This window comes from Panthera leo, chromosome D4 (genome assembly GCF_018350215.1).
Source record: "Panthera leo isolate Ple1 chromosome D4, P.leo_Ple1_pat1.1, whole genome shotgun sequence".
Classification (NCBI taxonomy): Eukaryota; Metazoa; Chordata; class Mammalia; order Carnivora; family Felidae; genus Panthera; species Panthera leo.
Window position 1 is genome coordinate 25,681,904 of NC_056691.1, and position 26,937 is coordinate 25,708,840.

At 42.7% G+C, this 26,937-nt stretch overlaps 1 protein-coding gene across 3 annotated transcripts in view; it reads left to right on the forward strand.

Moving 5' to 3' along the window:
* NTRK2 (neurotrophic receptor tyrosine kinase 2) overlaps positions 1–26,937 on the forward strand; it is a 331,708-nt gene that overhangs the window by 12,614 nt on the left and 292,157 nt on the right. For all 3 annotated transcript variants that reach the window (XM_042912832.1, XM_042912833.1, XM_042912834.1), the window contains exons 2-5: positions 15,328–15,402; positions 15,525–15,596; positions 20,536–20,604; positions 23,354–23,508. In XM_042912832.1, coding sequence (XP_042768766.1) covers positions 15,328–15,402; positions 15,525–15,596; positions 20,536–20,604; positions 23,354–23,508 — 371 coding nt within the window. The remainder of the gene's footprint in view (positions 1–15,327; positions 15,403–15,524; positions 15,597–20,535; positions 20,605–23,353; positions 23,509–26,937) is intronic.

Consider the following 26,937-nt stretch of genomic DNA (forward strand, 5'->3'; position numbering starts at 1 on the left):
AAATTTCTAGACATGACTTTTTAAAGTCCTCAGGTTAAGATGTTTGTTGAAATAAGGAACCTTTCTGGAATTAAATAGCACATCGTTGGTTCATGCACAGTAAAAAAAAAAAAAAAAATCAATTCACTGTAGAGACATAGCATAGCTAGCTGGAAAGGAAGAAAGGCAGAGGTTTGATGAGGGAGTGTCCAACGGAAGGAAGGACAGCGAAGAGATGGGAGGATGAGGGCAAGCGGATGAGCAGAGAGGCACGACAGGCAGGCTCAACACCAGAGGCAAATTCAGGGAAAAGGAATCGTTCGAGGGACATCTGATCTCCAGCAAACAAATAGATCTAATGAGAAGGATTTGTGCTTTTTCTGTTGTGTAATGGCTAATAATGGCCATCCCTGTGGTTCAATTGCACTTATCCCTGTGACTGCATTTATGGCGGGGGTTCTCTTACAAAGCGATTCTGGTGTGAGATTGCAGATGTGATTTATCCTTCTTGTAGCGTGGATGGTAGAGGCTGTTCGTTTTTCTTTCTTTTTAAAAGAAAAATTTTTAACGTTTATTTTTGAGAGAGAGCACAGGCAGGGGAGGGGCACAGAGAAAAAGAGAGAGAGAGAGAGGGAGGGTCAGAGAGAGACACAGAATCTGAAGCAGACTCCAGGCTCTGAGCTGTCAGCACAGAGCTTGATGTGGGGGTCAAACCCACAGACTGTGAGATTGTGACCTGAGCTGAAGTTGGATGCTTAACTGACTGAGCTACCCAGATGCCCAGAGCTGTTCGTTTTTCTTAAAGAACTGCAGACATCAGGAGTGTAAAAAGAGAAGTGTGTCAGGCCCAGTTTAATGTACCATCTGATACATGCATTTTTGTGCCATCGCAATCAAGGTGCATTGGGCTAATCCTGTGAATGTTTCGTGGGGCTTCCTTTATATTTATGATAATTAACACTATCAGGCATCTTGAAATTTTGATAGTTGTTTGCAAAACTGATCATAAAACAACTGATAGACATATGAGATTGGGAGGCTTTTAAAAATAGACTGGGGAAGTATATAGGTGAACAGATTGTGTTGAATAATCCAAAAAGATAATTCCCCCTTGAGATAAATAACATCCATTTATTTATGTTTACACGATGCAGTATGTTCATAATATACATACAAATGAAAATAGTTCAGACTCCGTGTGTATTTTGAAAGTTAAATTTTTAAAAAGGAGTGAGCATTATGGAACCCACACATAATGTTTAACTCTCATGAGAAATGTCTTAGTTTTGGTTGAGTCACTGGCTCTGCTGCTAAGCCTGGGTGACCCTCTAGGATTTAACTTACTAGCCATTTCATTTATTCTTTCCTGAAATTGCTCTCTCACCCATCAAGAATGTCTTCTGGTGCATTGAGGGCACTCCTGGGCTTGGATTTCCCTCAGTCTACCTTGGAATCTATCTTTCCTTTCCTTTCATTGTGTCTTCTATCTGTGTACAGCTCAGGGGACAATAGATATCCTGTTCACAGAGTCATCTTTTCCCAAGGATGGCTGGACTGGAGGTCAACATTGAACTCTTTATACGTACATGTGTTGATTGATCAACTCATTCATTTATTTAGTCAATTAGTCAGTCAACAAATGTATCTTGAACATGTCCTCCCCACCAGGCATTTTTCTGGGTCTTGGGTAACAAGACTTAAGCCAGCTGCTTCTATTTATATGGCCCATTGAAAGGCATTAGTGGGGGTCCCCAGTCTGGTCACCCCCTTCCTTCTCTCTTGAAGCCCTGTAGACAGTCTAGCCTCCATGTCTGAGCTCCATCTACACCAGCACAGACAGCAGCCTCGGACCTCCCCCTAGCCACACACTGCTGTGCCTAGGGTTGTGTACACCATCAGGAGGACAGGCCTGTGGAAAAGGCCTGCACAGGCTTTGGGAGTAGATTCAGGGTCTTTGGGTAGGGAATTCCAGAATCCTACTGAGTCAGCAAGGAAAGGCGTAGGAGCATCCTGTAGACTCACTGCCTCATATGGAGGAAGTTGGACTGGAGGGACCACCAGAGAGAGGACCACTAACGTGCCTGGACACTGCCCAGAGCTAAGGGAAAGTGCCGGCTGGGCCTCTGCCTTGGGTGTCTGAGCTCTGCATCAGCGTAGGTTTGGGCTGTGGTGATGGTCTGGAATAGAGGCGCAGTGCTTATGCCTTGGGGCTGTGTAGCGGGGTAGGCAGGCTATCCAGACAGCTCCTCTCACTGCTGTGCTCCCTCTCTTCAGGGAAGTTCTCCAGCACCGAGCTCCATGTTTCCAGTAAGCACAGCACATAGAGATCCCCCGCCCCCTGACCATATTATAAGCATTGTGCTATCACAGACCCAGACCGACCAGGAGTGCACAGATCTGTCCCTGGCAGTTAATGGGGATTGCTAAATGCCAGTAGCTATCAGTTTCCACCTTTCTCTCTTTCCCATACAGAGTTTTTTTAATTTCCCCTGAAAGGTCTAAATCTGAATGTAGTATTCGAAGAATCAGCTCATTATGGCTGAATTATTATTATTATTATTATTATTATTATTATTATTATTATTATTTTTTAGTGGCACCCTAGGAAGATCCTGGGATTCTGAAAACTATGTCTAAAATGTTCCTTTCCTCATTATTTCTTTTCGTGAATTGAAAAATCACTGAATATGTCTACTGCCGTGTGTATAGGAGGAAAGACAAATTAATTTTTCATTTTCTTTGGGTGTTGGTGTAGGGGAGGGATGCTGGTTGGGAGGCAGGATAGCTTGGTGGGTTGAGACCCCTGCCCCGTGAAGCTGATCTGCCCCTGCTACTTTGGATAATTTACTAAAGCTTTGTCTCAGTTTTCCCATCTGTAAAAGGGGACAATAATAGAATATTTCTCATCAGATTTCTGTGAAGTTAAAATGAGCAGACGCATGTAAAATGTTCATACCAGTGCCTAACACATCGTAAGAGCTTGGCTATTAGTTTTTATTTGGCGCGGCTATGCTGGATTGTGTTCTGAAGGAGAGTAAACTCTGTAGGGCTGGGGGCGGTAGGAAAATCTGCCCTGGCGGGGTGTGGGTGGGGGGGGACTGGGCAGGTGCTGGGGTTAAGAGGGCAGAGGTGAAAGGGTGTTGGTTCCCTTTTGCTTGTTTGCTGTTACTCTCCTGTGTGGGACCTGGCGCACTCAGCTGATTGGGACATTGACTATTTGTGTGCAGAGCAATCCCTGGTCAGATTTAGCCACAGGTCATTCAGGTCATGGTCTTTGTTCTGCAATTTTGTTTTGTTCCAGAGTCTTGGTCCATTTTGTGTATTAGGCTGTTTGTAACAGGCCCCCTGGAGTCTGGAGGTTATCAGTTAGTTTGTAATTCGTTTTCTCTTTTAACTGTCTCTCTTATTCTTTAATTGTAAAGCCTTTACAAAATGTCTTTTGAAAACTTGTGGTGAAATTCACCTAACATGAAATGTACTATGGTAACCATTTTTTGACAGGTATATTTCAGTGGCATAAGTTCATTCGCAAGGTTGCACAAACATTACCCTGTCCATCTCCGAGACCCTTTTCTTTTGCAAAATTTTGTAACTCTGTACCCATTAAACAAACTCCCACCCCATCGACCCCCCCCCCCTCCCCCCCGCAGCTCCAGGCAACCTCCCTTGTGCTTTTGGTCTCTTGTGAATTTGACTACCGTAAGTACCTCAGAAATATCCATCCTTTTGAATGGTGATACCATCCTTGGATTAAAGTTTTTATGAGAGATTTGTTTGGGATTTTTGGATGCACTCACATTTCCTTTCTGCAAAATAGCTTCTCTTTATTGCCGCCTTCCACAGCCACTTATGACTGGGATCCCTTTTCAGAAAAGCAGCATCTTTGTAGTTTCACTCCAAAGAAAGTAATCTCTAACCTTCTGTAAAAATGGACTAAAGGTTAACATGCGAAGTGAAACCAGCGAAGATAAAATTGAAAGTGTTGCTCTCCTTACTCCCACAGCCTATAAATGTTGGATGAAAAATTGTGCCAAAATCAAAACAGACCTTCACACAGAGATCCTAAAATCTTACCACTTGAAACATTCTCTTCTCTTGATGTTATGCCTGATGCTCATTTTTCTCGGTGCTGTGCTTGATCTGTCCTAAAGCTGGAGCAGTAATATTAGTTCCAAAAATGCTCTTCGTATGGCATGATTTGACCTGACCCGAGGCCAAGAGCTTTCAGAACTGTGTTCTGTTGTGATTAGTGCTGACTTGAACACTTCTTAAAATTCTTAAGGCCTGGGCTAATCATTGGAAGCTCTTCTTCACGAGTCAAAAATGAAACATTGGTTGGCCCGGAATAACTGGGAAAGAGGAAAAGACTTTTTTTTTTTTTTTTTTAATACAAGATAATTTATGTGTTGGATTGGAGTTGTAGGAAGATTTTGTGAACAGTCATTCTGAAACCTAAAAACCACCCGGGGAGGCAATTATTTACTAATTTATCTCTTGAAATGACTCCATGGTAATTGTCTAAGTCTTGTCCTATTGGTCCTAGCGGCCACCTGATTTGCAGTAAACGAAATGTTACAAATGTCACAATTATTCACTTTATCATCAGTAGTTGAATAACCGGCGATAATTATTTTACACCGTAAGGACAATAAGGTAAAAATGAGAGGGAGGGGATAAAGAGTGAAAATAGGGGCTGGGACTCCCAACTAACTCAAATGGTTGACATGGTTGCCGAAGCCGAGTGCAACGTTTGTTCTCAGCTTCCTGGCTGTGAAAGGAGAAGCTCATTATTGGTAAAGAGAATGCCTACTAATTCCACAGGAACATAGCTTTGTCTGGCACTATGTCCTGAAAGGAATTTCTTTTGCAAGGACAATGAATGATGTGATTTGCAGCTATTATGAAAAATGCATCAGTAGATTTCATTTTCTCCTTACTGAGGAAGCCAGTGGCGGTTGGGGGGGGGGGGGGCTGGAGGTGACAAGGGCATAATTCTGCAAGGAAGCTAACGTGGCCCGCCAATTTAATATGCCAGTGCTGTAATTATAAAACTGATACAATGCAGGAGCTCAGTCTCCATCCCCAGTACCCTTTGCTGAACCAGGCTTTGGTAGAAGCTGGATTGCAGATGATTTGAAGTTGTCCCCTCTGACCAGAGCCTGGAAAATTTTAATCTCTGGTACTGGTTAAGGCCAGATCCATTCTCTTTGGAAACCAGACAAACAGATGGTGGGGCTGACATCCTTTTACAGACGGAGCAGCCTGGCCTACGTGCTCATCCAGGTGGAAGCCACCCTGTCCGTGGATGAAGATGAGCTGGGGAGGAACCAGCAGGCACATCCAGGCCTGCCAGGGAACTAGCCCTTTGAAGTCCCCAGAACGTGGTTAGATGCTCCACTGAGACCTCAGAATTCCTCCTGCAGAGCACAGCAGAGATGGTTTTAGTCGAGAAGCTGTTAGGAGCAGGTGTGACCAGAAGGCTTCCCAGCCAGAGGACAAGTCTGCTCAGGGTCCTGGGGTGCCCCCATCCCCAAGGGGGATGGCTCCTCGAGGGCCTGCCAGGATGAATTAGCTGCAGAGTGCAGCCCAGGACCCCCGGTGAGCTGACTCGCGGGTCTGGTGGTTTCATATTGGCCGGCGTTAGACGTTACCCACCCCCTAAAAAATTTTAGCTTAACTATCACTTAAGCCTCTTTCTGGCTATTGGACCATATCCATCCTGGGGCTCTTCATTTAATATGGTGAAACTGTGTCACTGTACCTGTTTAGTTACTTGTCTTTCCATTTATTGTGGTACGTTGATGTGACTACTCCAGAGGTCTGAGACCCAATGGGAGATATACATTAGAAATTAAATTAGTTGGAAGGAAAAAAAAAAAATATATATATATATATATGGAAAAAACACATCCCTTGCTTCTCCTGGGGATTGTATTTACCACTCTACCAAGTATAAAATCATATGTGGCTATGTTTGTATCCATTTTAGTTTTTAACAACAGAGGAAGTTCCTAAAGCTTCCAGAATAGGTAGAAGTAACTCTTTTTAAAAAGTGAGGTACTTCTATTGTGGCCTCTGTGTCATGTTATTTGATGAGACTCCTTGTAGGGATGTCTGTGCGTGGAGATGCCCTGTCAACGCAGGAGAGCAGTTGGAGCCCTGACATCTCAGTGGAGACTACAAGCAAGAATTAAGTCAGGTGTCATATGATCTTTCCACAGGCCAGTGAAATTGCCAAGATCAGTTGGGAATGTGACCGACTGGACATGTGCCCCAAACCTCCAGGGACAGTGTTCCTCAGCTCGTCTTGACTGTTGCCAGGAAGAAATGCTAGTCCAGTTTGGCAGAAAATCAGCTTTGTTTCTGTTTTTTTTTTTTTTTTTTTTTTTTTTTAAGAGAATGTGGAAATTCAGAATTGTAAAATGGGAAATCTTCCCTTTTTGCAAAGTTGGTGGCTGATAAGAAAAGTAAAAAAACTAAGGACCCTGTGTTGACTGGATGTAGATGTAGACCACATGCAATTGTTGTGACTTCTGGTCAGCTTATAAGGCTTACGTGTCACGTAATTTGTAGGCGGGGGTCCAGTCCTGAGACTATGTGGAAGGCTATGCTAATAAGTCCAGTGTTTTCTGGGGAGAAGATCAATATATTTTATTTTTTTTAATTTTTTTTTAATGTTTATTTATTTTTGAGACAGAGAGAGACAAAGCATTAACGGGGGAGGGTCAGAGAGAGGGAGACACAGAATCTGAAACAGGCTCCAGGCTCTGAGCTGTCAGCACAGAGCCCGACGTGGGGCTCGAACTCACGGACCGCGCGATCGTGACCTGGGCCGAAGTCGGCCGGTTAACCGACTGAGCCACCCAGGCGCCCCAAAGATCAATATATTTTATAGAGAAAGCCCACTTTAAGGTTTTTTTTTCATAATCAACTTTTCTGGTCATAAATTGTGGTGTTCCTTGTCGGTAACCACCTTGTTGACAGAGGAATAGATGAGGAAAATGCTGTAGAGATACTCTGAGAGAAACTCAGACTGTAATTTTTTTCTTCATCATATTTTGCTGCAGTTTTCTTATAATGTGTGTGCTGAACGGAGCTGAGACCTTGCCAAGTCCAAATGTCTTCTTCCACAGGCACTGGAGGCAGGGTGAGCTTAAGCTCAGGAGCTGGTTAGTGACCTGGCCACGCCTTGAACCTCAGTCTTCTGCTCATTGTTACTCGTAACTAGCATTAATTGAAGTCCCCATATGGGACCTCAGATGCCCTCACGGGATGGGGCGTCCTAATTTCCCCAACATCCTGACAGACAAGGAGGCTGAAGAGTAGGGACTTGCCCCAGGTCGTAGAGCTCGTAAGAGATGAAGCTAGCGGGGTGTGTTTATCCCTCATACCACATCACTTATTATTTTCCAGGCACTTGAATTATTAAATTCCCAGGGCAGTTGGGCTATTCTAGGAAACTGCAGTTCTCAGAGCTTGGCATTGTGGAAGAATCTGAAGATTTTTCATGTATCTCCTGTTACAGCTCTGTGTGCATACAGGGCAGGAGAGCATCCTGTAAAATGTCCTCATTCCTTTCCTTTGACTATTGTTTTTAGGTCAGGATTATCTGGGAAGGTACATTTTGTAGAAATGGTTTCTGTAGAAACTATTCTGTACCGAGGGTGCTGGATTTACACGTCCAAGTCCTAATGGTGTGGTTTAGTGGCCGTGAGCTCGGAGTCCAGAGGTGGGTAGATCCGGGTTCCCATTCTGTTTTGGCAGCAGTGTGACCTTGGCGAAGGGACCTGGAATGGTTTTGCCTCAGTTTCCTCTTCTGAAAAGTGGATGCAATCATGGTGCTTTCCTGGTAGTGTTGCTGTGTTAAGGGGTACCCTTAATCCTTGGGTACCCCAGTGCCTGGCACATGGCACTCCACCCGAGGGAATTACTGATGCTCCTTCTATGACCATGGCCCAAAAGAAGCTGGAAGTGCTAATGCCAAACAGTGTGCACTAGTAGGCCATTCGAATTCGGGTTTGGAGCGTGCTCATTTGGTGTTCTCTGCATTCATGTCTTCGCAGTTGGGGTGATGCACCCTCTCATAAGAATGGACCAATCTGTGGGTCCGTTCTCGTAAGAATAGATTAGGACAGTCCTATCTGGAGTCTTGCTCTGGTGCATCAGAGTATCATTTGCACCTGCTCAGGGATTGACTTTCAAAACTCTCAGCATTTTTGCTGAGAAATGGAAGCTGCCTAGCTGTGAACCCGGGGAGCCAGGGGCAGTATTTTTTACAGATTATGTTCCTTATGAAAAAAATCTTACAGCAGAGAGGATCCCATCAGAGTTGAAGTGCCCCACCAGCTGTAAGCCTGGGTGCGTATGGCAATCTCATGGGGGCAGTTTCAGTTCTACTTTTATTAGCTTATTTACTTACTTATTTGGTAGTGGTGGAGGGTGGCCAGCATAGCAGGAAGAGGTTGTATTTGGAAGAGTGACCATTAGAAATATTCACTGCTGTTGCTATTTCTTTCTGATGTATTTATTGCCAGAGTACGGTTCGGGCAATAAAGTCCTGGCTATAGGGAAATTTCACTTTTGAGCAATACTGCTGTTAAGCTAATGCACATGAAGGCAAGACGTGTTAAAAGCACTCTTTGTTACTTTGGAAGATTACCTGTAGAAATTATTTGATAGGCTGTTCAAGCCAACGTGAAATCTTTTAAAAGATGGGATGAGTACCTTTTCTAGGAACCTGTAATTCAGAAATGTTTCTGTGAATTTTCCCTAAAGTTATCTCTCCTCTCTTCTATTTCAAAAAACCTCCCATAAGCTTCTTGTTAAGCCTTAGGAGAGGAAATTCTTTACCCTCCAGAAAATGTCTCAGTGAAGGTCCTGGATGTCAAGTTGAGACTGGAGCAGCTTTGGTGGCAATACAGAGTAAAATGGCAAACAGCACGGACTTCGCTTATGTTCACGTTCTTTATCTTTTGACTTTCTGGTCATTCTTCAAGCCCTGAACTCCACTGAAGCCTCTGCTGACCTGCCCAATCACATCTTGTAGCTCCTTCCACTGTGCCCTCTCAGTATGGGTGCCTGTGCTTCTGTGTGGACCCTTCTTTCCCCTGCTCTCCAAATACAGTGGCAGCGGGCACTGTCCCCCAGGGAGCATCTCCTCCTTCAGGGTTAAGGACCCTCCTTCAGGGTCAAGGACCATTGGATCTGAAGATTCTTGGAGGTCATTTCTAGTCTTAACATTCTTGAGCCTCAGGGGGTCAGTGGCAAATAAATGCTCATCTTCTGAGGGAAATTGGTTTTTGTCACTAAAAAAATTAGTTGGTTTGAATATGTTGTATGTTTGCAATCTAAATTTGCTTGTGGGTCAGACAATTTTTGCTTTCCAAATTGACTCTCTGCCCTCTTCTGTTGTTGTCTTTACTTTGTTTATTTTCTACACGGTCATTTCCTGTTATCACACATGTATCTGTGTCTGGTCTTTCCAATGGGATAATAACTCCAAGCGGAGGACCCGGGGATATGTTTGATTGCTTTAAGCCTGTGACATCCCGGAGCATCAGCTCTGTGCTAGGAAGTGGACAGGAAGTGACACGAAAAAGACCCTTCCCTCCGAGGAGTTTAACAGCCAGTGGGGGAGTCAGATAGGCTAAGAGAAAAATGCATGTGTGGGTGCAAAGAGAACCTTCATTCTAATTCTTAATTACAAAGTTAAGAAATACAATAAATGCTTAAAAAAAAAAGAAAGAAAAGAAAAAGAAATACTTGCCAACTGTTTGAATAAAAATGTTCTGATTGAGAAGAAAAAACCCTTTTGGTGTTGCCCAGGAATCAAGCAGTATTCCAGATAATGGAAGGTCCCAGAATCTATTTGGGTGAATTCATTGAGAAGCCCCTTGAATATGTGATTCAGCTTTTAGGGCAATAGATAGTGATTCTGGGATGTAGCAAAAGTGAAGAGCAACAATTAAAACAACCTTCGTAATATGAAGTAGATGTACATTAATATGTACATAATATGTAGATGCAAGAAAGAAGGAAGGCATATTTGGGCAAAACAGGAGGGTTGAAGGCCAACGGTGGTTTCTAGACAGATCGCTGATGGAGGGGTGGGCCACAGGGGCTGGGAGGCCGAGTTGGTAAATGGAGAAATTCTTAAGGAGTACCGAATTTAAGAAATCCAAACCCATCAAGTCCCTTTGTTACCATCCAAAGGCTGGGGACTTGCCTAAATAAAAGAGAATGAAGGCAGGGTCTGAAGGTTAGGGCCACAGAAGCTTAGTTTTCCACGAAGAAACAAAGCTCTGCTAAACTCACAAGAGATTCCATAGATGCTGGGACATGGGCTCAGGGGCGAGGTCTTATGCCTTAAAACCCCTGGGGCCTAACCTTTCCAGAACAGAAGTCAGAGGAGGTCAGAGATCAGAGGAGTTAGCAGTTTTTCGGGAGAGAAAGCTCCTGAGAAAGGCTTGTGCCAAAATGGGGGGCCTGCTTCACTGCTTCATGGGGAACGGAATCCTTCATGGAGATGTGCTTTATTAAGCAAAGTTGGACTCCGTCAAGGGCCCCTAGAGTTTCACGGCACTTTGACTGGAGAGATGGGAAAGCCTGGCCTGTAGGCATATCCTCTGGTTGTGTGCTCTGGCCGGCGCTTTCTCTCTCCTTCCTAACCCTGGGTTGGTCTGAGCAGCTGCTGCTTTTCTGACGGGTCCAGTGAGTTGGGAGAACTCAAAAGGCCTGGTGTGGCCAGTATCCTATGGGAGGCACATGGAGATCACCAGTAGGGGGCAGCCCAATGTCCTCCTTAATCTGCTGGCTGCTGTCCAGGGCTCTGGGGCAGGGAACAGAAGGCTTTCAGGCTGCTGGCCTTTTCTGTGGTCCAGGGAACCAGGAACTTGAGCCCGGGTGTATTTGACCACCTGATAACCCCGAAGTCCCCAGGTCCAGCTTCCCTGTAGTCACTTCACTTGTATGGCTTTCTCTGTCTGTTTTTCCTTTCCTTCCTTCCTCCCTCCCTTCCTTCTTTCTGTTTTCTTCATCAATATATATAGAAATATATTTCAAAAATGTATAATGACATAAAAATACTTTGTAACAGATATCCTTGACTGTGAGGATTAGGTGGTGTTGTTTTCTGTGTATTTTTTAAAGTTTACATAAATTGTTATATATTATATGCACATATCCGTGTGCAATTTTGCTAATTTTGCCTTCTCACTTAGTGTGAATATCTCTTTCTACTCACGAAGATCTGGTCCAATCCAACTTTAAACCTTATTTTTTTGTTTGTTTCTTTTTAAAAAATTTTAAAAAGTTTTGGGGTGTCTGGGTGGCTCGGTAGTGAAGCATCTGGCACTTGATTTTGGCTCAGGTAACGATCTCCGGTTCCATGAGTTTGGGCCCTGAATTGGGCTCTGTGCTGACAGTGCAGAGCCTGCTTGGGATTCTTTCTCTCTCCCTCCTTCTGTGCCCTTCCCCTGCTTGTGCACATACACACTCTCTCAAAATAAATAAATAAATAAACTTAAATTAAAAAAAATTTAATTCCAGTGTAGTTAACATACCGTGTAATATTAATTTCGGGTGTACAATATAGTGATTCAAAACTTCATACATCACCCGGTGCACATCGCAGCAAGTGCACTCCTTAATCCCCATCACCTGTTTTCCCCATGCCCCACCCACTTCCCCTCTGGTTGTTTTCTGTTTCTTAATTGATGGACACTTGGCTTGTTTCTGATTTTGAGTTCTGACTGTATTACAGCAAATATTCTTGCAGATGTCTCTGTGTGTGGCTGTGTGCAAATTTCTTCCAGGTATATACCTGGAAATAGGATTACTGGGTTGTAAAGTGGGCTGATGTATCATCTTCCAGAATAAATTGCTCTTCAGGGCGGTTGTACCAATTCACACTCCCTCCGACAGTGTAAGAAAAATCCCCCACATCCTTAGAAATGCTTTATGTCGTCACCCTTGAAACACGTCCATTTAGTGGGAGAGGAGTGCTGTGTCCTTGTTTTGATTTGAGTTCCTTGTGGGGTGAGCAGTTTGTCATCTGTTTCTTGGCCACTGAGGCTTCCCCTCTGTGAATTGTCTGATACTACCTGGGCTGGTTCCCATTCTAACCCTGAGATTCCTCACGGGGAGGAAGCTGAGGAGAGTTTCTTGAGGGCTAGAGTCGATGAGCAGTGTATAGCCAGCAGCTGTGGTGCGGGCATTTCGGCAGATGATGTCTTACAAAGGGTAGCTGTTGGCATCTGGTGGGCACTTAACCACCTTTTAATACAGCTCATCTGTTGGTTTTTCCATTCTGACCGGGAGAAATATTCCAGATTTATCCAAGGCATTCCTGCCTCCTACAGTGGAAGAGTATTCTCTAATGTTCTCTAATGACCATTTTTTTTTTTTTAATAATTTCACATGGTACTTTTGATGATTTTCCGCAAAATCTCCTGTCTGGTCTTAGATCTAAGAACAGTTATGCTTTGCTTAATGTCTGGCATATTTTTATCTCACAAACACTGAATTTACCACTGATGAAATTTATTTCCTTTTCTTTCTTTTCTTGAGTGTCAGTGACTGGAAAGCTTAGACTCACTTTTCTAACAAGCCCTTTTCTAACAAGCATATGCATTTTGAACCTAATCCCTACCTCTGTTGATATCTCCGCCCTTGGGTTTTTTTTTTTTCCTTCTATGCCTTCCATTCTAATTTATACTAGCCCGTTGTATTTTACTGAATACAACCAGGGAGTTTATCCGTTAAAAATCTGATGAAAAATGAAATTGAAAACCACAAAGGCCATCAATAACTTAAAGAAAAGTTAAAGATAAATGCTTTGTGCCACAGATGTTGACTAAATACCTATTGCATGTTAGGCCCCTGTCATCAGCATGAAGGATACAGTGATGGTGATCCCTCCAAGGGATGAAAAACTCGTAGATGATTTCAGAACAGTGACAGCACCATGCTAGCTCAGCTGTAAGACAGGAATAAGGTTCTCTGGAAGTCCTGGCTGTGACTGCAAAGGAAACCTGGCCCATGTTATCTGCCCTTTTTGCTGCCAGTTGCATGAAGGAAGCATTAATATTTAGGGGTCTCTGGAATAAAGTTCTTGCTGGGAGATAATTTAGAAGAAGGGGGGGGGTCACTGTGGTCTCTATTGAAAATGTTAGTTGAATAACTTAAATAATCAAAATTGTGATGATTTTGAAACATTTCATAAAAAATCTTGATGTTGAAAATTCTTTGAGCGTTAGGTTGGAGTCTGAGAAGTGTTTCCTCCTAGTGTAGTAGAACAAGAAAAGGGAATGAATCTTTCCTGCACACCTATTAAGTGCCAGGCCCTGGATATCAGGGAAAGCCAAGATCCTTGAGCAGAATATGGCTTTCTATCTTGGAGGTTGCTTTTTTATGAAACAGGGGACAATGTTAATGTGGGTCCTTTGAAAATTATTTTTCTTTGGTCCTTTTCTGTTCTCTCAGAGCATTTCCTTATTTTACTTTATTTCTGAAATTTGTTTTCCAAAAATGGGCACCCCAACTCTTACCATATATCTTGATGTCCACTTTTCATTCTTTGGACTGTGTAGAAGCAAGCAACTGATAGATGCTGTATCTTCTCCTGCATCGGTTACTATGTTTTTCATTTTACCTCGTGTTAGTAAGAGCAGGGCTGCATATTTGTTTTCAGTGTCTTAATTGGAATATGTGACATGTCTTAACTTTTTTTGAAAAAGAAAGGGGGAAGATCTATCCTGATACCGCTTCCTATAGTGCCTTTGGAACTCCAGCTCCAAATAGTGTTGCCCATCTATCCTTCTGTCCATCCATCCATATATCCATTCACCCATCTATCTACCCTTGACCCTTTGAACACCTACCATGTGCAAGGTACTTTGTTATATGCTGTGGTGCATATTAAGAGTTATAGAACAGGATCCAGCTGTCTTCAAAAAGGTTGTGACCTAAGAAAATATTCAGATAATTGTAGCACAAGGAAATTCTATGGTAGAGCAAGGAAATTCTATGGTGGTAGTTTTAATAGCTTTGTGTTTGTATTATAAGGGATTTTATTGGTTGCAAGTGACAGAAATTCAGATCAAACTAATGTTAGTGACATCTAACTTCACAGATGTCTGGATCCAAGGCTCACGTGGCATTTTTCAGGCTCCTCTCTCTTATTATATCTCAGAGCTCTTTTTTAAAAAAATGTTTATTTATTTATTTTGAGGGAGAGTACAAGCGAGTGAGTCAGGGAGGGGCAGAGAGAGAGAGGGGGAGAGAGAGAGAGAGTCCCAAGAGGCTCCACGCTCAGCATGGAGCCCGATGCAAGGGCTTGATCTCATCATGATCCTGAGATCATGACCTGAGCCGAAATCAAGACTTGGTTGCTTAACCTACTGAGCCACCCAGATGCCCCTCATAGCTCTTTTGTCCTTCTGTATGCTGACTTCATTGTTAGACAGTCTCTTTCCTTGTGGCAGAAAAATTTCTCATGGAGGCCCTGGGCCAGTATAATCTTTCAACTATGATCCCAGAGAAAGAGTCTCTCTCTGTCCCAGCATTCATTTTTCAGTTCTAAGGAAAATTCTCATTGGTCTGCTTGAGGTCACACGCACATGTCGAAGCAATCATCATGGCCAAGGGGATAGAATTCTCTGTCCTGCCAGTCACCAGTTCACTCTTGCATTTGAGGGTCTGGCGGGTGAGGAAGAGGAGGGTTCCTACAGAGAGTGCCCTAGGGCCATGTGGTGGGGCTTTATGAAATGTGGTTCCCAGAAGGAGAAATTGGTATTGCTACTGACAGATAGACAAAGGGGATCCTAGGCCAGGAAAAGAGAGAGTGGGGAGAAAGGAAGGGAGCAGAGGAGGAAGGAGAACGGGGAGGAGAATCTGCTTCAGTGTTTTAGGAAGTAAAAAGGAGTGACTGGTTCTCTTGGCATGTGGGGAAAGATGTGATTTGTCTTGCGTGTGATGATGCCAGCATCCCTGTGGCTGTCACCATAAGGACGAAACACTTTTCAGAGGCAGCAGATACATGTCCAAATTATTTTCATCTCTCGACACAGGGGGTACCTTGAAAGGGGAGGCAGATTGGACTTGTGAGTTCAAAGAGTGATACAAGATTAAGAAAAAAATGAAACTTGGTGAATCTGTCATTGACCTTGAAACCTGATCAATCATGGTTTCTTAGCCACAGTTTTTCTCCCTTTGTTGTATTTTAAGAAAAAGGGTGGGGCTGCGGTGGGTGGAGAGGGGTCGCCACCTTGGTGAGGCGGGATGAGGTTACCCATTCTTTCGTGTACTGTCTTCTGGGTGACTGGTTTTCACTCTCTGCTCTTTTTGCAGTTACATTGCCAATCAGAAAAGGTTGGAAATCATCAACGAAGATGATGTTGAAGCTTACGCAGGACTGAAAAATCTGTGAGTACTCAGGACTTGCATACCTTATGCTTGCATACCTATACCTTTTCTTATGCTGTGTTACAGTCAGGCGCGCCTTCACCCATTCGTTCTAACGTACGTGTAACTGTGTGTTTTCTTAGGACAATTGTGGATTCTGGATTAAAATTTGTGGCTCATAAAGCGTTTCTGAAAAACAGCAACTTACAGCACATGTAAGTAAAGGTTGATGCTTTTGCTTCCCAGGACCCAATGTATTCAATATTTTTCCCCTCTGTTTTCTTCTTTTGCAACTATAAACTTCCTTTCTTAAAAGTTAGTATAGGTGTGACAGTAGCTTAGAAATGTTAGCTTTGATTTTTGAATAGCTTTAGAAGGGTACTTAGAACAGCCTGTGTATTCCCTTTCATGGATTTCTGGGCCATTTCCATCTTAGATGGAGCAGTAGGCCAACAGCAGAGTCTGATGTGAAAACTATGTCCTGGTACAGGGTCCTTGATTCTTTTCCTGGGAATCATTACGTGTTCCCTGGAAGACATCAAACTAATGGAATTGAAAGAAACTGACGGCCTCGGCCTTTTTAGGGAACTAAAAATTGCCAGTGCCCCCACTCCCACCCCCACCCCCCGGAGATCCTCTTTTGAAAGTTCATTTTCTCAAAGCTATCTGTTGTGATTGGTAAAAGCGGAGAAAAATCAATCATGGGACATGCCAAAGGTTCAGATAATTGCAAAACAGCACGTGCCTCACTGAAGTCACGTTGATGCTTTGTCAACCGAGGTCAGACGGAAATAGGGACAATGGAAGCTCTCAGGTTGTCCGCTGCTAAGTCCTGTTAGAGGGTGGCATGCGGTCCATAAGGGATGGCCTTCCTGAGAAGTTTCTTCACTATTTTTCTTTTTTTTAAGTTTATTTATTTATTTTGAGAAAGAGAGAGAGAGAGCGAGAGTGAATGAGCGGAGAAGGGGTGGGGGGGCGGGGGAGAGAGAGAATCCCAAGCAGGGACATGGGGCTCGATCTCACAAACCACGAGATCATGATCTGAGCCGAAGTAAGAGCCAGACGCTTAACTGACTAAGCCACGCAGGCGCCTGGAGAGGTTTCTTCATTCAGCAGAGGATTACCTCCCCCTCAGCACAGGTTGGTGTTCCCTGTGCCCCGAGTGTTAAGGGGTGTGTCTGCTGGAGGAATTCGTTGGCCAGCATTCTTTGGTCTTTTTGTGCTTTGCAAATTCTCTGCGACCGTGCTTTTGTGTCTCATCATCTACAGCTTACCTATGGAACTCTCTCCCATGATATCGCGCTTGGTTTTTCTGACAATCGGTAGGGAAGATCTCTTTGGTTCCTGTTCATGGACATAAAATCACCCTGAGGAAGTTCTAGGATTTTCTCCAGCCCACAGGATGGAAAGTGACAGAATTGTGACTCCAGGGCTCACCCTGACCGTGCTCCTACAACAAGAGCACAGGAAATAAAATTTCTACCATCCGTGTAATTAGAGAATCAGCCTTCTTAGGATATTTTTCCTTTTTCTTTCCTTGAAGAGAACAGTTCCCCAACTGATTTCCATACCAGTTACAAAAGAAATCATTCTTTAGCAGCAGATTGCCTGGACACTCCCCGGAGATTTGTGGGTTTTATGAAAAACATGAATTTCGTAAAGCCAGTATCATGACTTCATATTTTATAGGTGGCGTTAATGATGAAGTCGATTTGAAAATAAAGTCTGTAGAACTAAGATATACAACATTCAGCAAAAATGTGGTACAACTCCAAGGAACTTGATTAACACATTTCACTTAAATGCCTTTTTGGCATCATCTCTGTGGTTGGGTTGCCTGCACAAATCTGATGTCTGCATGGGTCTTGAGAGCAAAAACGAGAGAACTTGGACAGAAACAAAAGTCACAATGCTCTAAAGCCATCACTTAAATGTAATTAATGACTTCAGGGGCTTAAGTTCTGGTATTTACAGCTGACACTACACCTGGATTACTCTCTCAGCCACATTTTATTTTCACCCCGTCACTTCCCCTATCGATGTGATTTGGGCATTGGGCTACGGTTAATTGTGGTTTCAGTAATAAACTTATTTATCGATGAGGGGATTTAATCGCAAGAGGGCTTACTCTACCTCTCCTACTTTCTCTGCTTGCCTGTTGCATGCCATTTTTACGAAAACCAAAGCCACTTGATGTATGTTTTCAGGGTGATTATACGGTAGAATAATTTGAATGGCATTCTATGTGCTGCAGACCGCTTCTCTAAAACCAGCTATCTGTCCCTGTTTCCCAAAGACGTGTCCGTTGAGAGCAGAAAACCACAGAGATGGACATATCTTATATAGTATCTTTAAAAGGCAGTAGCCAGGAAGCCAAGTCACTGGTGAAGCTGCAAAAACTCCCTTGCCATTTGTCGGCACGGTCAGGTATTAAGAGAGAATGAAGTTAGACAACATTCAGACATTCGGTGATGCCGGGAAGCTTCGTATACAGTGTTCATGGATGAGAGAGGCTCCTCCTCACCCAAATATTAAATTCACTGGTTGGCTTTGAGAATGGCAGGGAGGGAGGAGGAAGCAAATGAGGTGTCTGCCTTTGCAGACCTTAGTCCCAACCTGTCCTTATGACTTAGAACTCAGGCACTGCCTTGTTTTATCTGATTTTCTGCGATTTCTCTGAATATCACCTTGGGTACCAGGGAGCTGAGAACGAAACGCATTTCTCTTTACTCCAGGGATATACCGATTATCTCTGAGTCTCCCCAACAACATAAAAATGTGCACAAGAGCAATCTATTTGACTTTGGGTTTTAGGGGGGTTCAGATTGGATTCTGTCTCACCACCCCTCCCTCTGCCCTGGGCATATGCAGCATCATGTGGTGACTGTCTGCAGCCTCTATGACCGGTCACTGAGTTTATTTCTTGGTGCCTTTAATTCCTCCCCGGCCTCTGAGAACCCAGGGGTTGTGAGAAAAGACAGCCTGTGTATTTTCCAGGGACTTTGCCGAGGTGCTAATTAGCTCCTTCGCCATGTTCTGTCATCAAACAGTAAGAGGATTGTTGATTTTTTTCCCTCCCCTCCTCCTCTTTTTTGGCTTTTGCCTCAATAATAAGTATGGTTCATAAAACTCATCTTGTTCTTTGGCGTATGACCCCACTATGGGCTGTGCTGCTGGCAGCCCGACAGGGCCAGCTGCTCCCGGTGCTGTCTTTGTAGCTGACCGAGACCTTGACCATAGTGTCCTCTTTCTCTGCTCCCCCCTTTCCTGGTTCTTCTTCTTTTTTTTTTTTTTTAATTTTGTTAATGTTTATTTATTTTTGAGACAGAGAGAGACAGAGCATGAACGGGGGAGGGTCAGAGAGAGAGGGAGACACAGAATCTGAAACAGGCTCCAGGCTCTGAGCTGTCAGCACAGAGCCCGATGCGGGGCTTGAACTCAACGGACCGCAAGATCATGACCTGAGCCGAAGTCGGATGCTTAACTGACTGAGCCACCCAGGCGCCCCTCTCCTGGTTCTTCTTGGGAAGAAGAGTCGTGGATGTGTTTGTTTGCTTGCTTGTTTTTTGTTTGCTTTTGTTCTTGCTGTTTTGTTTGTTTTTCCTTCAGAGGGTAGGGATTTCTGAAGATGGAAACGTTTGTGTCTCAAAGACTGGAGAGAACACAGACAGACTGACTTCTCAGTGTATGATACTCCAGGGAAACTCATTCTTAATTCACGTTCCAAAAGAAAAGAGAAAAAGATGTATGTGGGCACATTTTACAACTTCCCGGTGAATTATTTTTTTCATGTGGGTGAGCACTTTACACGCAGTATAAAGACAGAAGAAGTAAGCATAGGAAGAAGAGGGAACCCTGTGTAGGTAGGGGTTTGGATGAGTGGAAATCTCAATATAGAACAAAGTCGGGAGAGGACACACGCATTCTTGAAACAGGAGACCCTGAAACGGTGTTTTCTGTATTCCTTCAATTGACCAGAGTTGGCTCATACATTAGCTCCTGGGTTAGAACCCCTCTGTGAAGGTGGCTGGTCAGACATAGCAGGATGTCTGGTCAACTGATGATTTTGTTGGGCTGACACAATAGTCTAGCCTCAGGTAAAGGGTCGGGACAACTGTCACCTTCAGGTCCCTTGTTCTTACCTCTCAGCCCAGCGATTCCTTTCCTGAGCAGGAAACAGATACTGAAAGTCTCGTTGTAATTTGTTGGGGGCTTGGCTGTTTTTGCAAAAGTTGATGTTTATTTTACATTCCTGTTAGTTATTAGGCACATGTCTGGAGACCCAAGCATTAGACACTTTTTAAATAAATTCAACCAGTAAACAAATCCACAGAGCGAGTCAGTTGCTGGGATTATGGCTCTGAATTTCCCAACTCAGGGCCTCATGGCACTGATCGCTGGAAACGGAAACTCCTGCCATTGAGTGAAATTACATATTTGGAATACGTCAGTAAATTCATTAGTATTTATGACTTGGTTTCATGGACTTTTCATTGTCTGGTTGGTCCAAATCTTAAAATGATGTGTCGCTAGAATAGTGTCAGATGAAATCTAACATATTCCTTGTTATGTGATTTTTTTTGTTACTGTCCTTATCTTGGAATTATCAGGTTTTTTAGAAATCACGTATAAACAATCAGCAGAGTTAATCAATCGATCAGAGTTTATCAGTGTGTATTCTTTCCTATAAGGATGTGTTAGATTCAGTTAAATATTTATGTGTCTTGTAATTTCAAAATACTCATGATGCTGTTTAATTTTAAAGTGTCTTTTCCCCTAGTGAGTTTCATGGTTTTAAATCAAATTAAGTTTATTCCTCCTATTAATTGTTTAAGAGGTCAGAGATCTCTAGGAAGTGTATAACTTGGCTCTGAATCAGCATATGAAAAATAAACTTTTTGTTAAGAAAGAGATTAAAAAGACACATTGGAAAGTATTCCCATCCTTCTCCTCCCCTTATGAACAAGAATTATAGGAGAGGCAGGAAAATTTAAATTGTCATTCCAGATGGAAGAAAGAGATTATAGTTGAACCATGGTCAAATGAACCATGGTTAAATGAAATTATATCTTGAAAAACAGTTTTCTACTTGCATATTTTATTCTTGAGAGGTAACGTTTCAAATTCACATTTAATGTTTTTGGTTTCTTTCAGCAATTTTACCCGAAATAAACTGACCAGCTTGTCTAGGAAACATTTTCGTCACCTTGATTTGTCTGAACTGTAAGTAATGATTATTGTGTGTCATTCGGTAACAGTTTCAGGGGAGAGAGTAATTAAGTATTTTTTTTTTTAATGAGTGATGCTGCGGATGCATTTTTATATCAAAATTCTTGAGAAAACGATTTCTCAGGTTTTGGCCACTTGTGTTTTTATTCCCTCATAAAAAACATGATTCAGTAACAAATTAACCCAGCAATCTCAATAGTAAGGTATCATTTATGATGAGTTTAAATGTTTTTACATAAAGATTTGTTTCCTAAAGGAGGGAAAACAGAAAAAGATGAGAGTGGGCGGGAGGGGGATGCTTTGTGTCATAATGGAGACATGTTTGGTCCTTGTTATGTCCAGGACCTAATGGAAAGCAAACCCATTCAAGGGGGAAATAGCCATGGGCACAACATTCTCCAGCTTTTATCCGCAACCACAGTGCCCGCTGGTGTTTAGTGAACGTTGGTGGAGAGGTCGTCCTTTGCCCTCCCTGCCCATCCTTGTGACATTGCCTTCTAGGTCTGCTACTGCACTCAGTATATACCCTTATTCTCTAATTTCCTTGGCTGTAAAATGATAGGAAAAAGATTGTAATGTGTTGATGTCTACTGGCCGGCATTTCCAGGTGTGATCAATTCTCGTGTTATCACCATGAAACACATATAAACTGTTGACATTCCTATGGGGAGGTTGCCTAGAACACCCCAAAGCAGAGGCTCTGTGTGTCAGAGGTGGGGTTGCCGGATGGACGAGGCCTTTGAATCCCAGGCAGTCGCTTTGGTTCAAACTGTATATATTGCCTGGGTTGTAGGATCCGCCCCTATTCACAAGGAAAACGTGCAGAGAGAAGATGCCATTAGTGCAGAGACAAATCAGTGGGTTATAAGGAGGGTTGCCTGGTGCCCCGTGTCAACGATGGGCAGTCATTGGAATACACTGAGTTTGCGGAGTTGAAGTGGTAAGCTTTCTCACATAGGAATAGGCACATACAATTTAAGGAAGATGTGAAATGGAATGAGATGCTCAGTGTGAACATTTTGAGCATCACTGCAGGAAATTTCCTCAATGGGTCAAAAATCAGAGCACTGATTTCAAATTCACACATTTCTGTTTTCTCCCTGCAGCATATTTAATCGGTTCTCGAAACACATGTTAATTGTGGGCCTGGTTGCATATTGGACTGGGATGTAGGGAGAAGTTTCTGTGTTCCAGGATTCTGCTCTCTAGTGGGAGACATGGAAGCCTAAGCGAATGAGTGTAATGTGCTCTGACAGTCTCTGGAAGAGGGGTTTGCATGGGGACTGAAGAATTGAACCCCAGCTGTCTGCCAGCGTTGTGTGGTCATTGATCGTTGCGATAGTTACAACTGAAGATCCTTCACTTCTTTAGTGGATTTAGTTGTACCTTCTTTTTTTGAAAGATTCTTTAGTTTTTCACGTACTTCGAGCGCCAGGAAGCCTCTTGGATTAGTTGAAGTTTAAGCATTGTGGATGTCTTCCCATTGTAGTCTGTCTCCAGTAGCATCAAATCGTGTTGTGGTGATGGAAGGATACTTGGAGGCGATCAAGCGGACACAAATTAATTGAGTCTGCCATGACCACATTTTCCCCAAAGAAACTCCTGGAAGAGTCTCTAGGGATCCCGGAGATTCTTAGAACCCAACCAGAAAACCACAGGAGTAAATGATGTTGCAAAGCCTAGGTCCTGTCCTCAAGGAAATCTTAAGTATTGTGGCTAATGCCAGGCAGAGCCTATGTAACGATTGTAAATGGCCTCATTTAAAGGCTCATTACCATAAATGGAATTCATCTTAAATAGGCCACTGAGTATTATAAATAAACATTTAAAGATTTTTTTCTTGTGGTTTTTATTTTCCTCTTGACTACTTCCTCTGTTACCCTTCGTAGGCCACGGGAGTCCAGGCAGCTCGGCTGAGTGGTGGTTTTCTCTATGCAGACCGTCCCACAGCGGGCTGAGTGGCTCAGTCTGGAGCTCACTTGCCCTTGCTCTCAGAAACCCTGAACTTGGTGTGTGTGCGCATGCGTGAGTGTGCATGCGTGAATGTGTGTGCGTGTGTGTGTGTGTGTGTGTGTGTGTATGTGTAGGAGGTTTAAGAGTCCCTTCCAGGCTCTTGGTCACATTTACTCCAACTTCTTGGCATCCGTTCGGCTGACCTGTGGTTGCATCGTGCAGAAAGCTGGGGGCGCCACCCTCCCGACTCTAACATTTTAATCTTAGCTTTGTATTTACAGTCTCATTTTAAAGTAAGATGAAATTGCTGTGCTCCCCACTGTAGTTTGAGCTCATTAAATAATAACACTCGAATCTGTAGCCAGGTCAGAAATAAGTGTGTTAGCATTCCTGACAACTGTTAACTATTGGCATCTTGACTTAAGATCTCGCTTACTATATAATAGCTGTGATAAATTTGTTATGGCATCTTATTTTTCCCCATCCTATGAGACATCCATTCCTATCCTACATTATAGCTCTTTCTGTCCCTGTCTTGTTTCCCTATTACTCTGAAAGGTTTTGCGTTACTTTGCATCCTTTAGAGTCCACGGGGGTGTTTGCACCTAGCAGAAGACCAGTAAATATTAGCTAAATGAATGAATAAGTGTTGTGAAACTGCGCAGGTGGGTATGACTTCCAAAGATTGTGGGTCAGAAAGAATTCATAATGTTGTAGTGCTTCGTAAACACTAGGGTAGTTAAAACGAGAAAAGAGAAGCCTGATCTGGTTTCATTTTTGTTCTGTGTAGGATCCTGGTGGGCAATCCATTTACATGCTCCTGTGACATTATGTGGATCAAGACTCTTCAGGAGACTAAATCCAGCCCAGAAACTCAGGATTTGTACTGCCTAAATGAAAGCAGCAAGAATATTCCCCTGGCAAACCTGCAGATACCCAATTGTGGTAATTTACTTTCGAATCAATGAATTCTACTTGCTATTAATTATTCTAATTGCCTTGGTGTGGTAGAGAGTCTGGGAGGATTATCACTACCCAGATTTTATATAGTATGCTGTTGAGGTCTCTGGTGAGCTGGGCAACATTTGTATGCAGTGTGGAGAAATCAGCTGGGAACAACTTTGCTGAATATTCTTTGCAAGTAGAATATTAATTCAGAGTGGATGGCTTTAAAGTGCATGGAGAAAAAGTACACTGTTGATTCCTTTGTTTCTTTGTTCGTTTGTCTGTTCACGCATCCATCCATCCATCCATCCATCCATCCATCCATCCATCCAAAAACTATCTGCTAAGAGTGTAATACTTGATTGGCTACGTATTTACTTACCCAGGCTGTGGAGAGGGAAAGATCTCGTGGTGATAAAGTGTCCTCCCAGTACAAGAAAATGCAGATTGATCCAGCACATTCCCTTACACTTGTCTTGCTGCCAGATGTCTGTGTCTCTTGATGGGGCACCACGAATCTGCCCTTATACCTGCTTTTCCCATGTTTGGGTTTCCAGGCTCCTCCTTCATCTTGCCCCCACTCCTCCTCAGCATTTACAACTCCAGAATTTAAGGGGGCACCTTATGACAAAGTCCCATCTCTCTGTGAGTGCCAGTGTGTTTGCAAGGAAGGAAAACCCAAACGTTCTGGTTAGGATTTTCCTGCTAAGGACTTCTGTGATGTACCTCCTCGAATACTCACATATGCGTAGTCCAGCCAGTTAGTTAGCTCACAGTTATATTTGATCTTCTGGCCGAGTGGCTGGTGACAGAGCAGAAAGCCACGTAGCACCTGATTCCTGTCTGTCAGGAATCTGTATATGAACCACGAACATTCGATTCTTTGTTTTCAGAAGACCGTGCTGTTTGGGGTCAATTTTTCTTGAAGGAAAATATAGCTGTTGTTCATTTTTAAAGAGAATGTAATAAAAGGAAAGAGAAGTATTTGTTTCTTACCCTGAAGGGGCTTACAAGACAGCAGTTACTCTTCCCATAGATTCTTCTCTCCCAGAGCCCTTGGGCTTTATCATAGGGGAACCAGGCTTTGTTCTCTTGACAGCTTCCCTGAGCTTTCTTTGCTAGCCAACACTTAAACAAACCCAACTTTTAATATATATCTCCTCCCGATTGAGAAGAGGGCAGCTGTGCTCTGTTCTGGTATAAATTTGCACCGCTGAGAGAAGTCGCCTGGAGGGACAAGAAATTCAGTGTTGAGTCACCTGGCCTCTTGGCTGGCTCCCAAGTCCACATGGCTGTTGTGACCACATTGGTTCAGCAACCACTGAGAGGAAGAAAGAAAGCGCATCTAAGTCATGCTCTTAGTTCGCAAATGGCCTCTTAATAGACGTCTGCTTTGCCCTTGCCTGAAGCCAGTTCTTCGGGTTTTTTTTTTAATAATTTTAATTTTTGGCCAACTTGTCTTGACAGCTTTTGGTAATGCGCTGAATCTATAGGGTTATTGATAGACTATTACGATTGGGGGAGGGTAAGGGTAAGAGGGAACTGGTCCTCATTTTTCCTGGTCAGTTTGTCAGTTTTCAGTAAGTTTTATTTGTTTCCTACAAATTAGTCAACTGTGTGTCTTAGGAGCTTTTGAATTCACTGTCATGATTTGGGAGGCATATGTTTGATGGCTCCATTAGGACCATTGCGTTCATGGTAACATTCACAATTAATTTCAGTGTCAACGATGCTAAAGCTACCTTGTAAAATCAGTTCTCTACCACTTTTGTATTCTTAAATTGGTTTGTTGTTTGTTAATTTTTCTTTCTGTCCAAACTTTTTTTTTACTTATTAATAATTGCACAAATAAGGTCGATACATTTTGTTGTAAAAATAACCTGCATTACACATAAAGCTTGTGTTTTTCTTGTTTTCAGGTTAGTGGTTAGAGATCTGTAATACTCTTTTGAATCATTGCACAGTATTCATGGTGGCATATACCTCAATTACATTAAAATTTCCATATTGTTGGGCATTTAGCTTATTTCTCATTTTTCGTCACTCCAGAAATGTTTCAACGAGTATCTTTACTCTTTGCTCTTTGTACTGTGTACAGATGAAAAGGTTTTTCTGGGATCCAGAACAGGAAGCAGAAGTTTTGGCTTCTATGGTTTGCGCATTAAAAAGCAGTTGTACCAAATTATAGCCACTCCAGCAAGGCATGCCTTGATATTAGCAAACTTTTTACTTTTTTGCTTGTCTAAAAACTGGTAGGTCATTGCTTTCTGGTTTGCATTTTCCTGATGACTATTGAGTTTCTTCTGTGTTTATGGGACATTGTGTCTATTCCTTGATGAATCATCTACTTACATCCTTTGCTTATTTTTCTACAGTGTTTTCCTTTTCTTCCATTGATAGTGTTTTTTATTTTATTTTTTCTTAATTTGTTTGAAAGCTATACCTTATGTTTTTGTTTTTTTGTAAATATATAATGCCCGAATATTCACCGCCCCTATCAAAACGTATTTTTTCTTGTAAGCATCTAGAGATAACACCCAACAAGACAGGAAAAGATACCTTTATTTCTCTTTACTTTCTCGTCCCATCTCTCAGATTGTTGTCAAATAGGATTTTATTTTTAGATTGTTACTTGACTTTTATGAAGATTTACTGTTTCTTTGCATGCCATTAAACTCTTGTACCCTACTACCTTTTGGAGCAGCTTTTCTTTTTGCTGGCGTGTAGCCTTTAATATTTCATTCAGAAAAATTAAAAAAAAAATCTTGAAGTCCTTGCCTGGTGGAAACTCAAGACTGTATATTTTCTTCTCAATGGAATCGGCTAAGTATAAAATTCTAGATTCAAACAAATTCCTTTTAGAACTTTGCAGATGTGGTACCATGTTCTCTTTGTATTCAATGTTGCAGGTAAGAAGCTTGAGGCCAGTCTTATGCTTACTTCTCGACAGGTCACCTATGCTTTTCTTTTCCTTCCAGAAGCTTTGAGGATTTTCTCCTTTTCCATGTTATTCTGAAATTTTCACCATCATGTAACTAGGTGTGTGTTTTTATTCTAAAAAAGATTTTGTAAAGTGCTGTTTGATACGCAGCATACTCTTTCAGTGTGAGGGTTTATGTCTGAAGTTCTGGAAGGATTTTCTAATTTATGTAGATGGACGTTTACACTTCCGGCTCCACCCTCCATACCTCTCAGCCTTCAGTAGTGTTTCCCATCTGTTTGTCCTTTTGCGTGACATGATGGGAAAATTGGTTTACTCATGCTTTGTCCTTCAGCTGTTTCTCCGGATACTGAGTTTCTCCCTTCCAACAATTAATTTTGAATTTCCACAGTCTCTAGTGATTGAGTTTTTCTATGACTGAAACACCCTTTTCCGTGTTGGGGTTCACTGTATCCCCAGGGTGTCACCAGTACCAAGCACTGCTGATT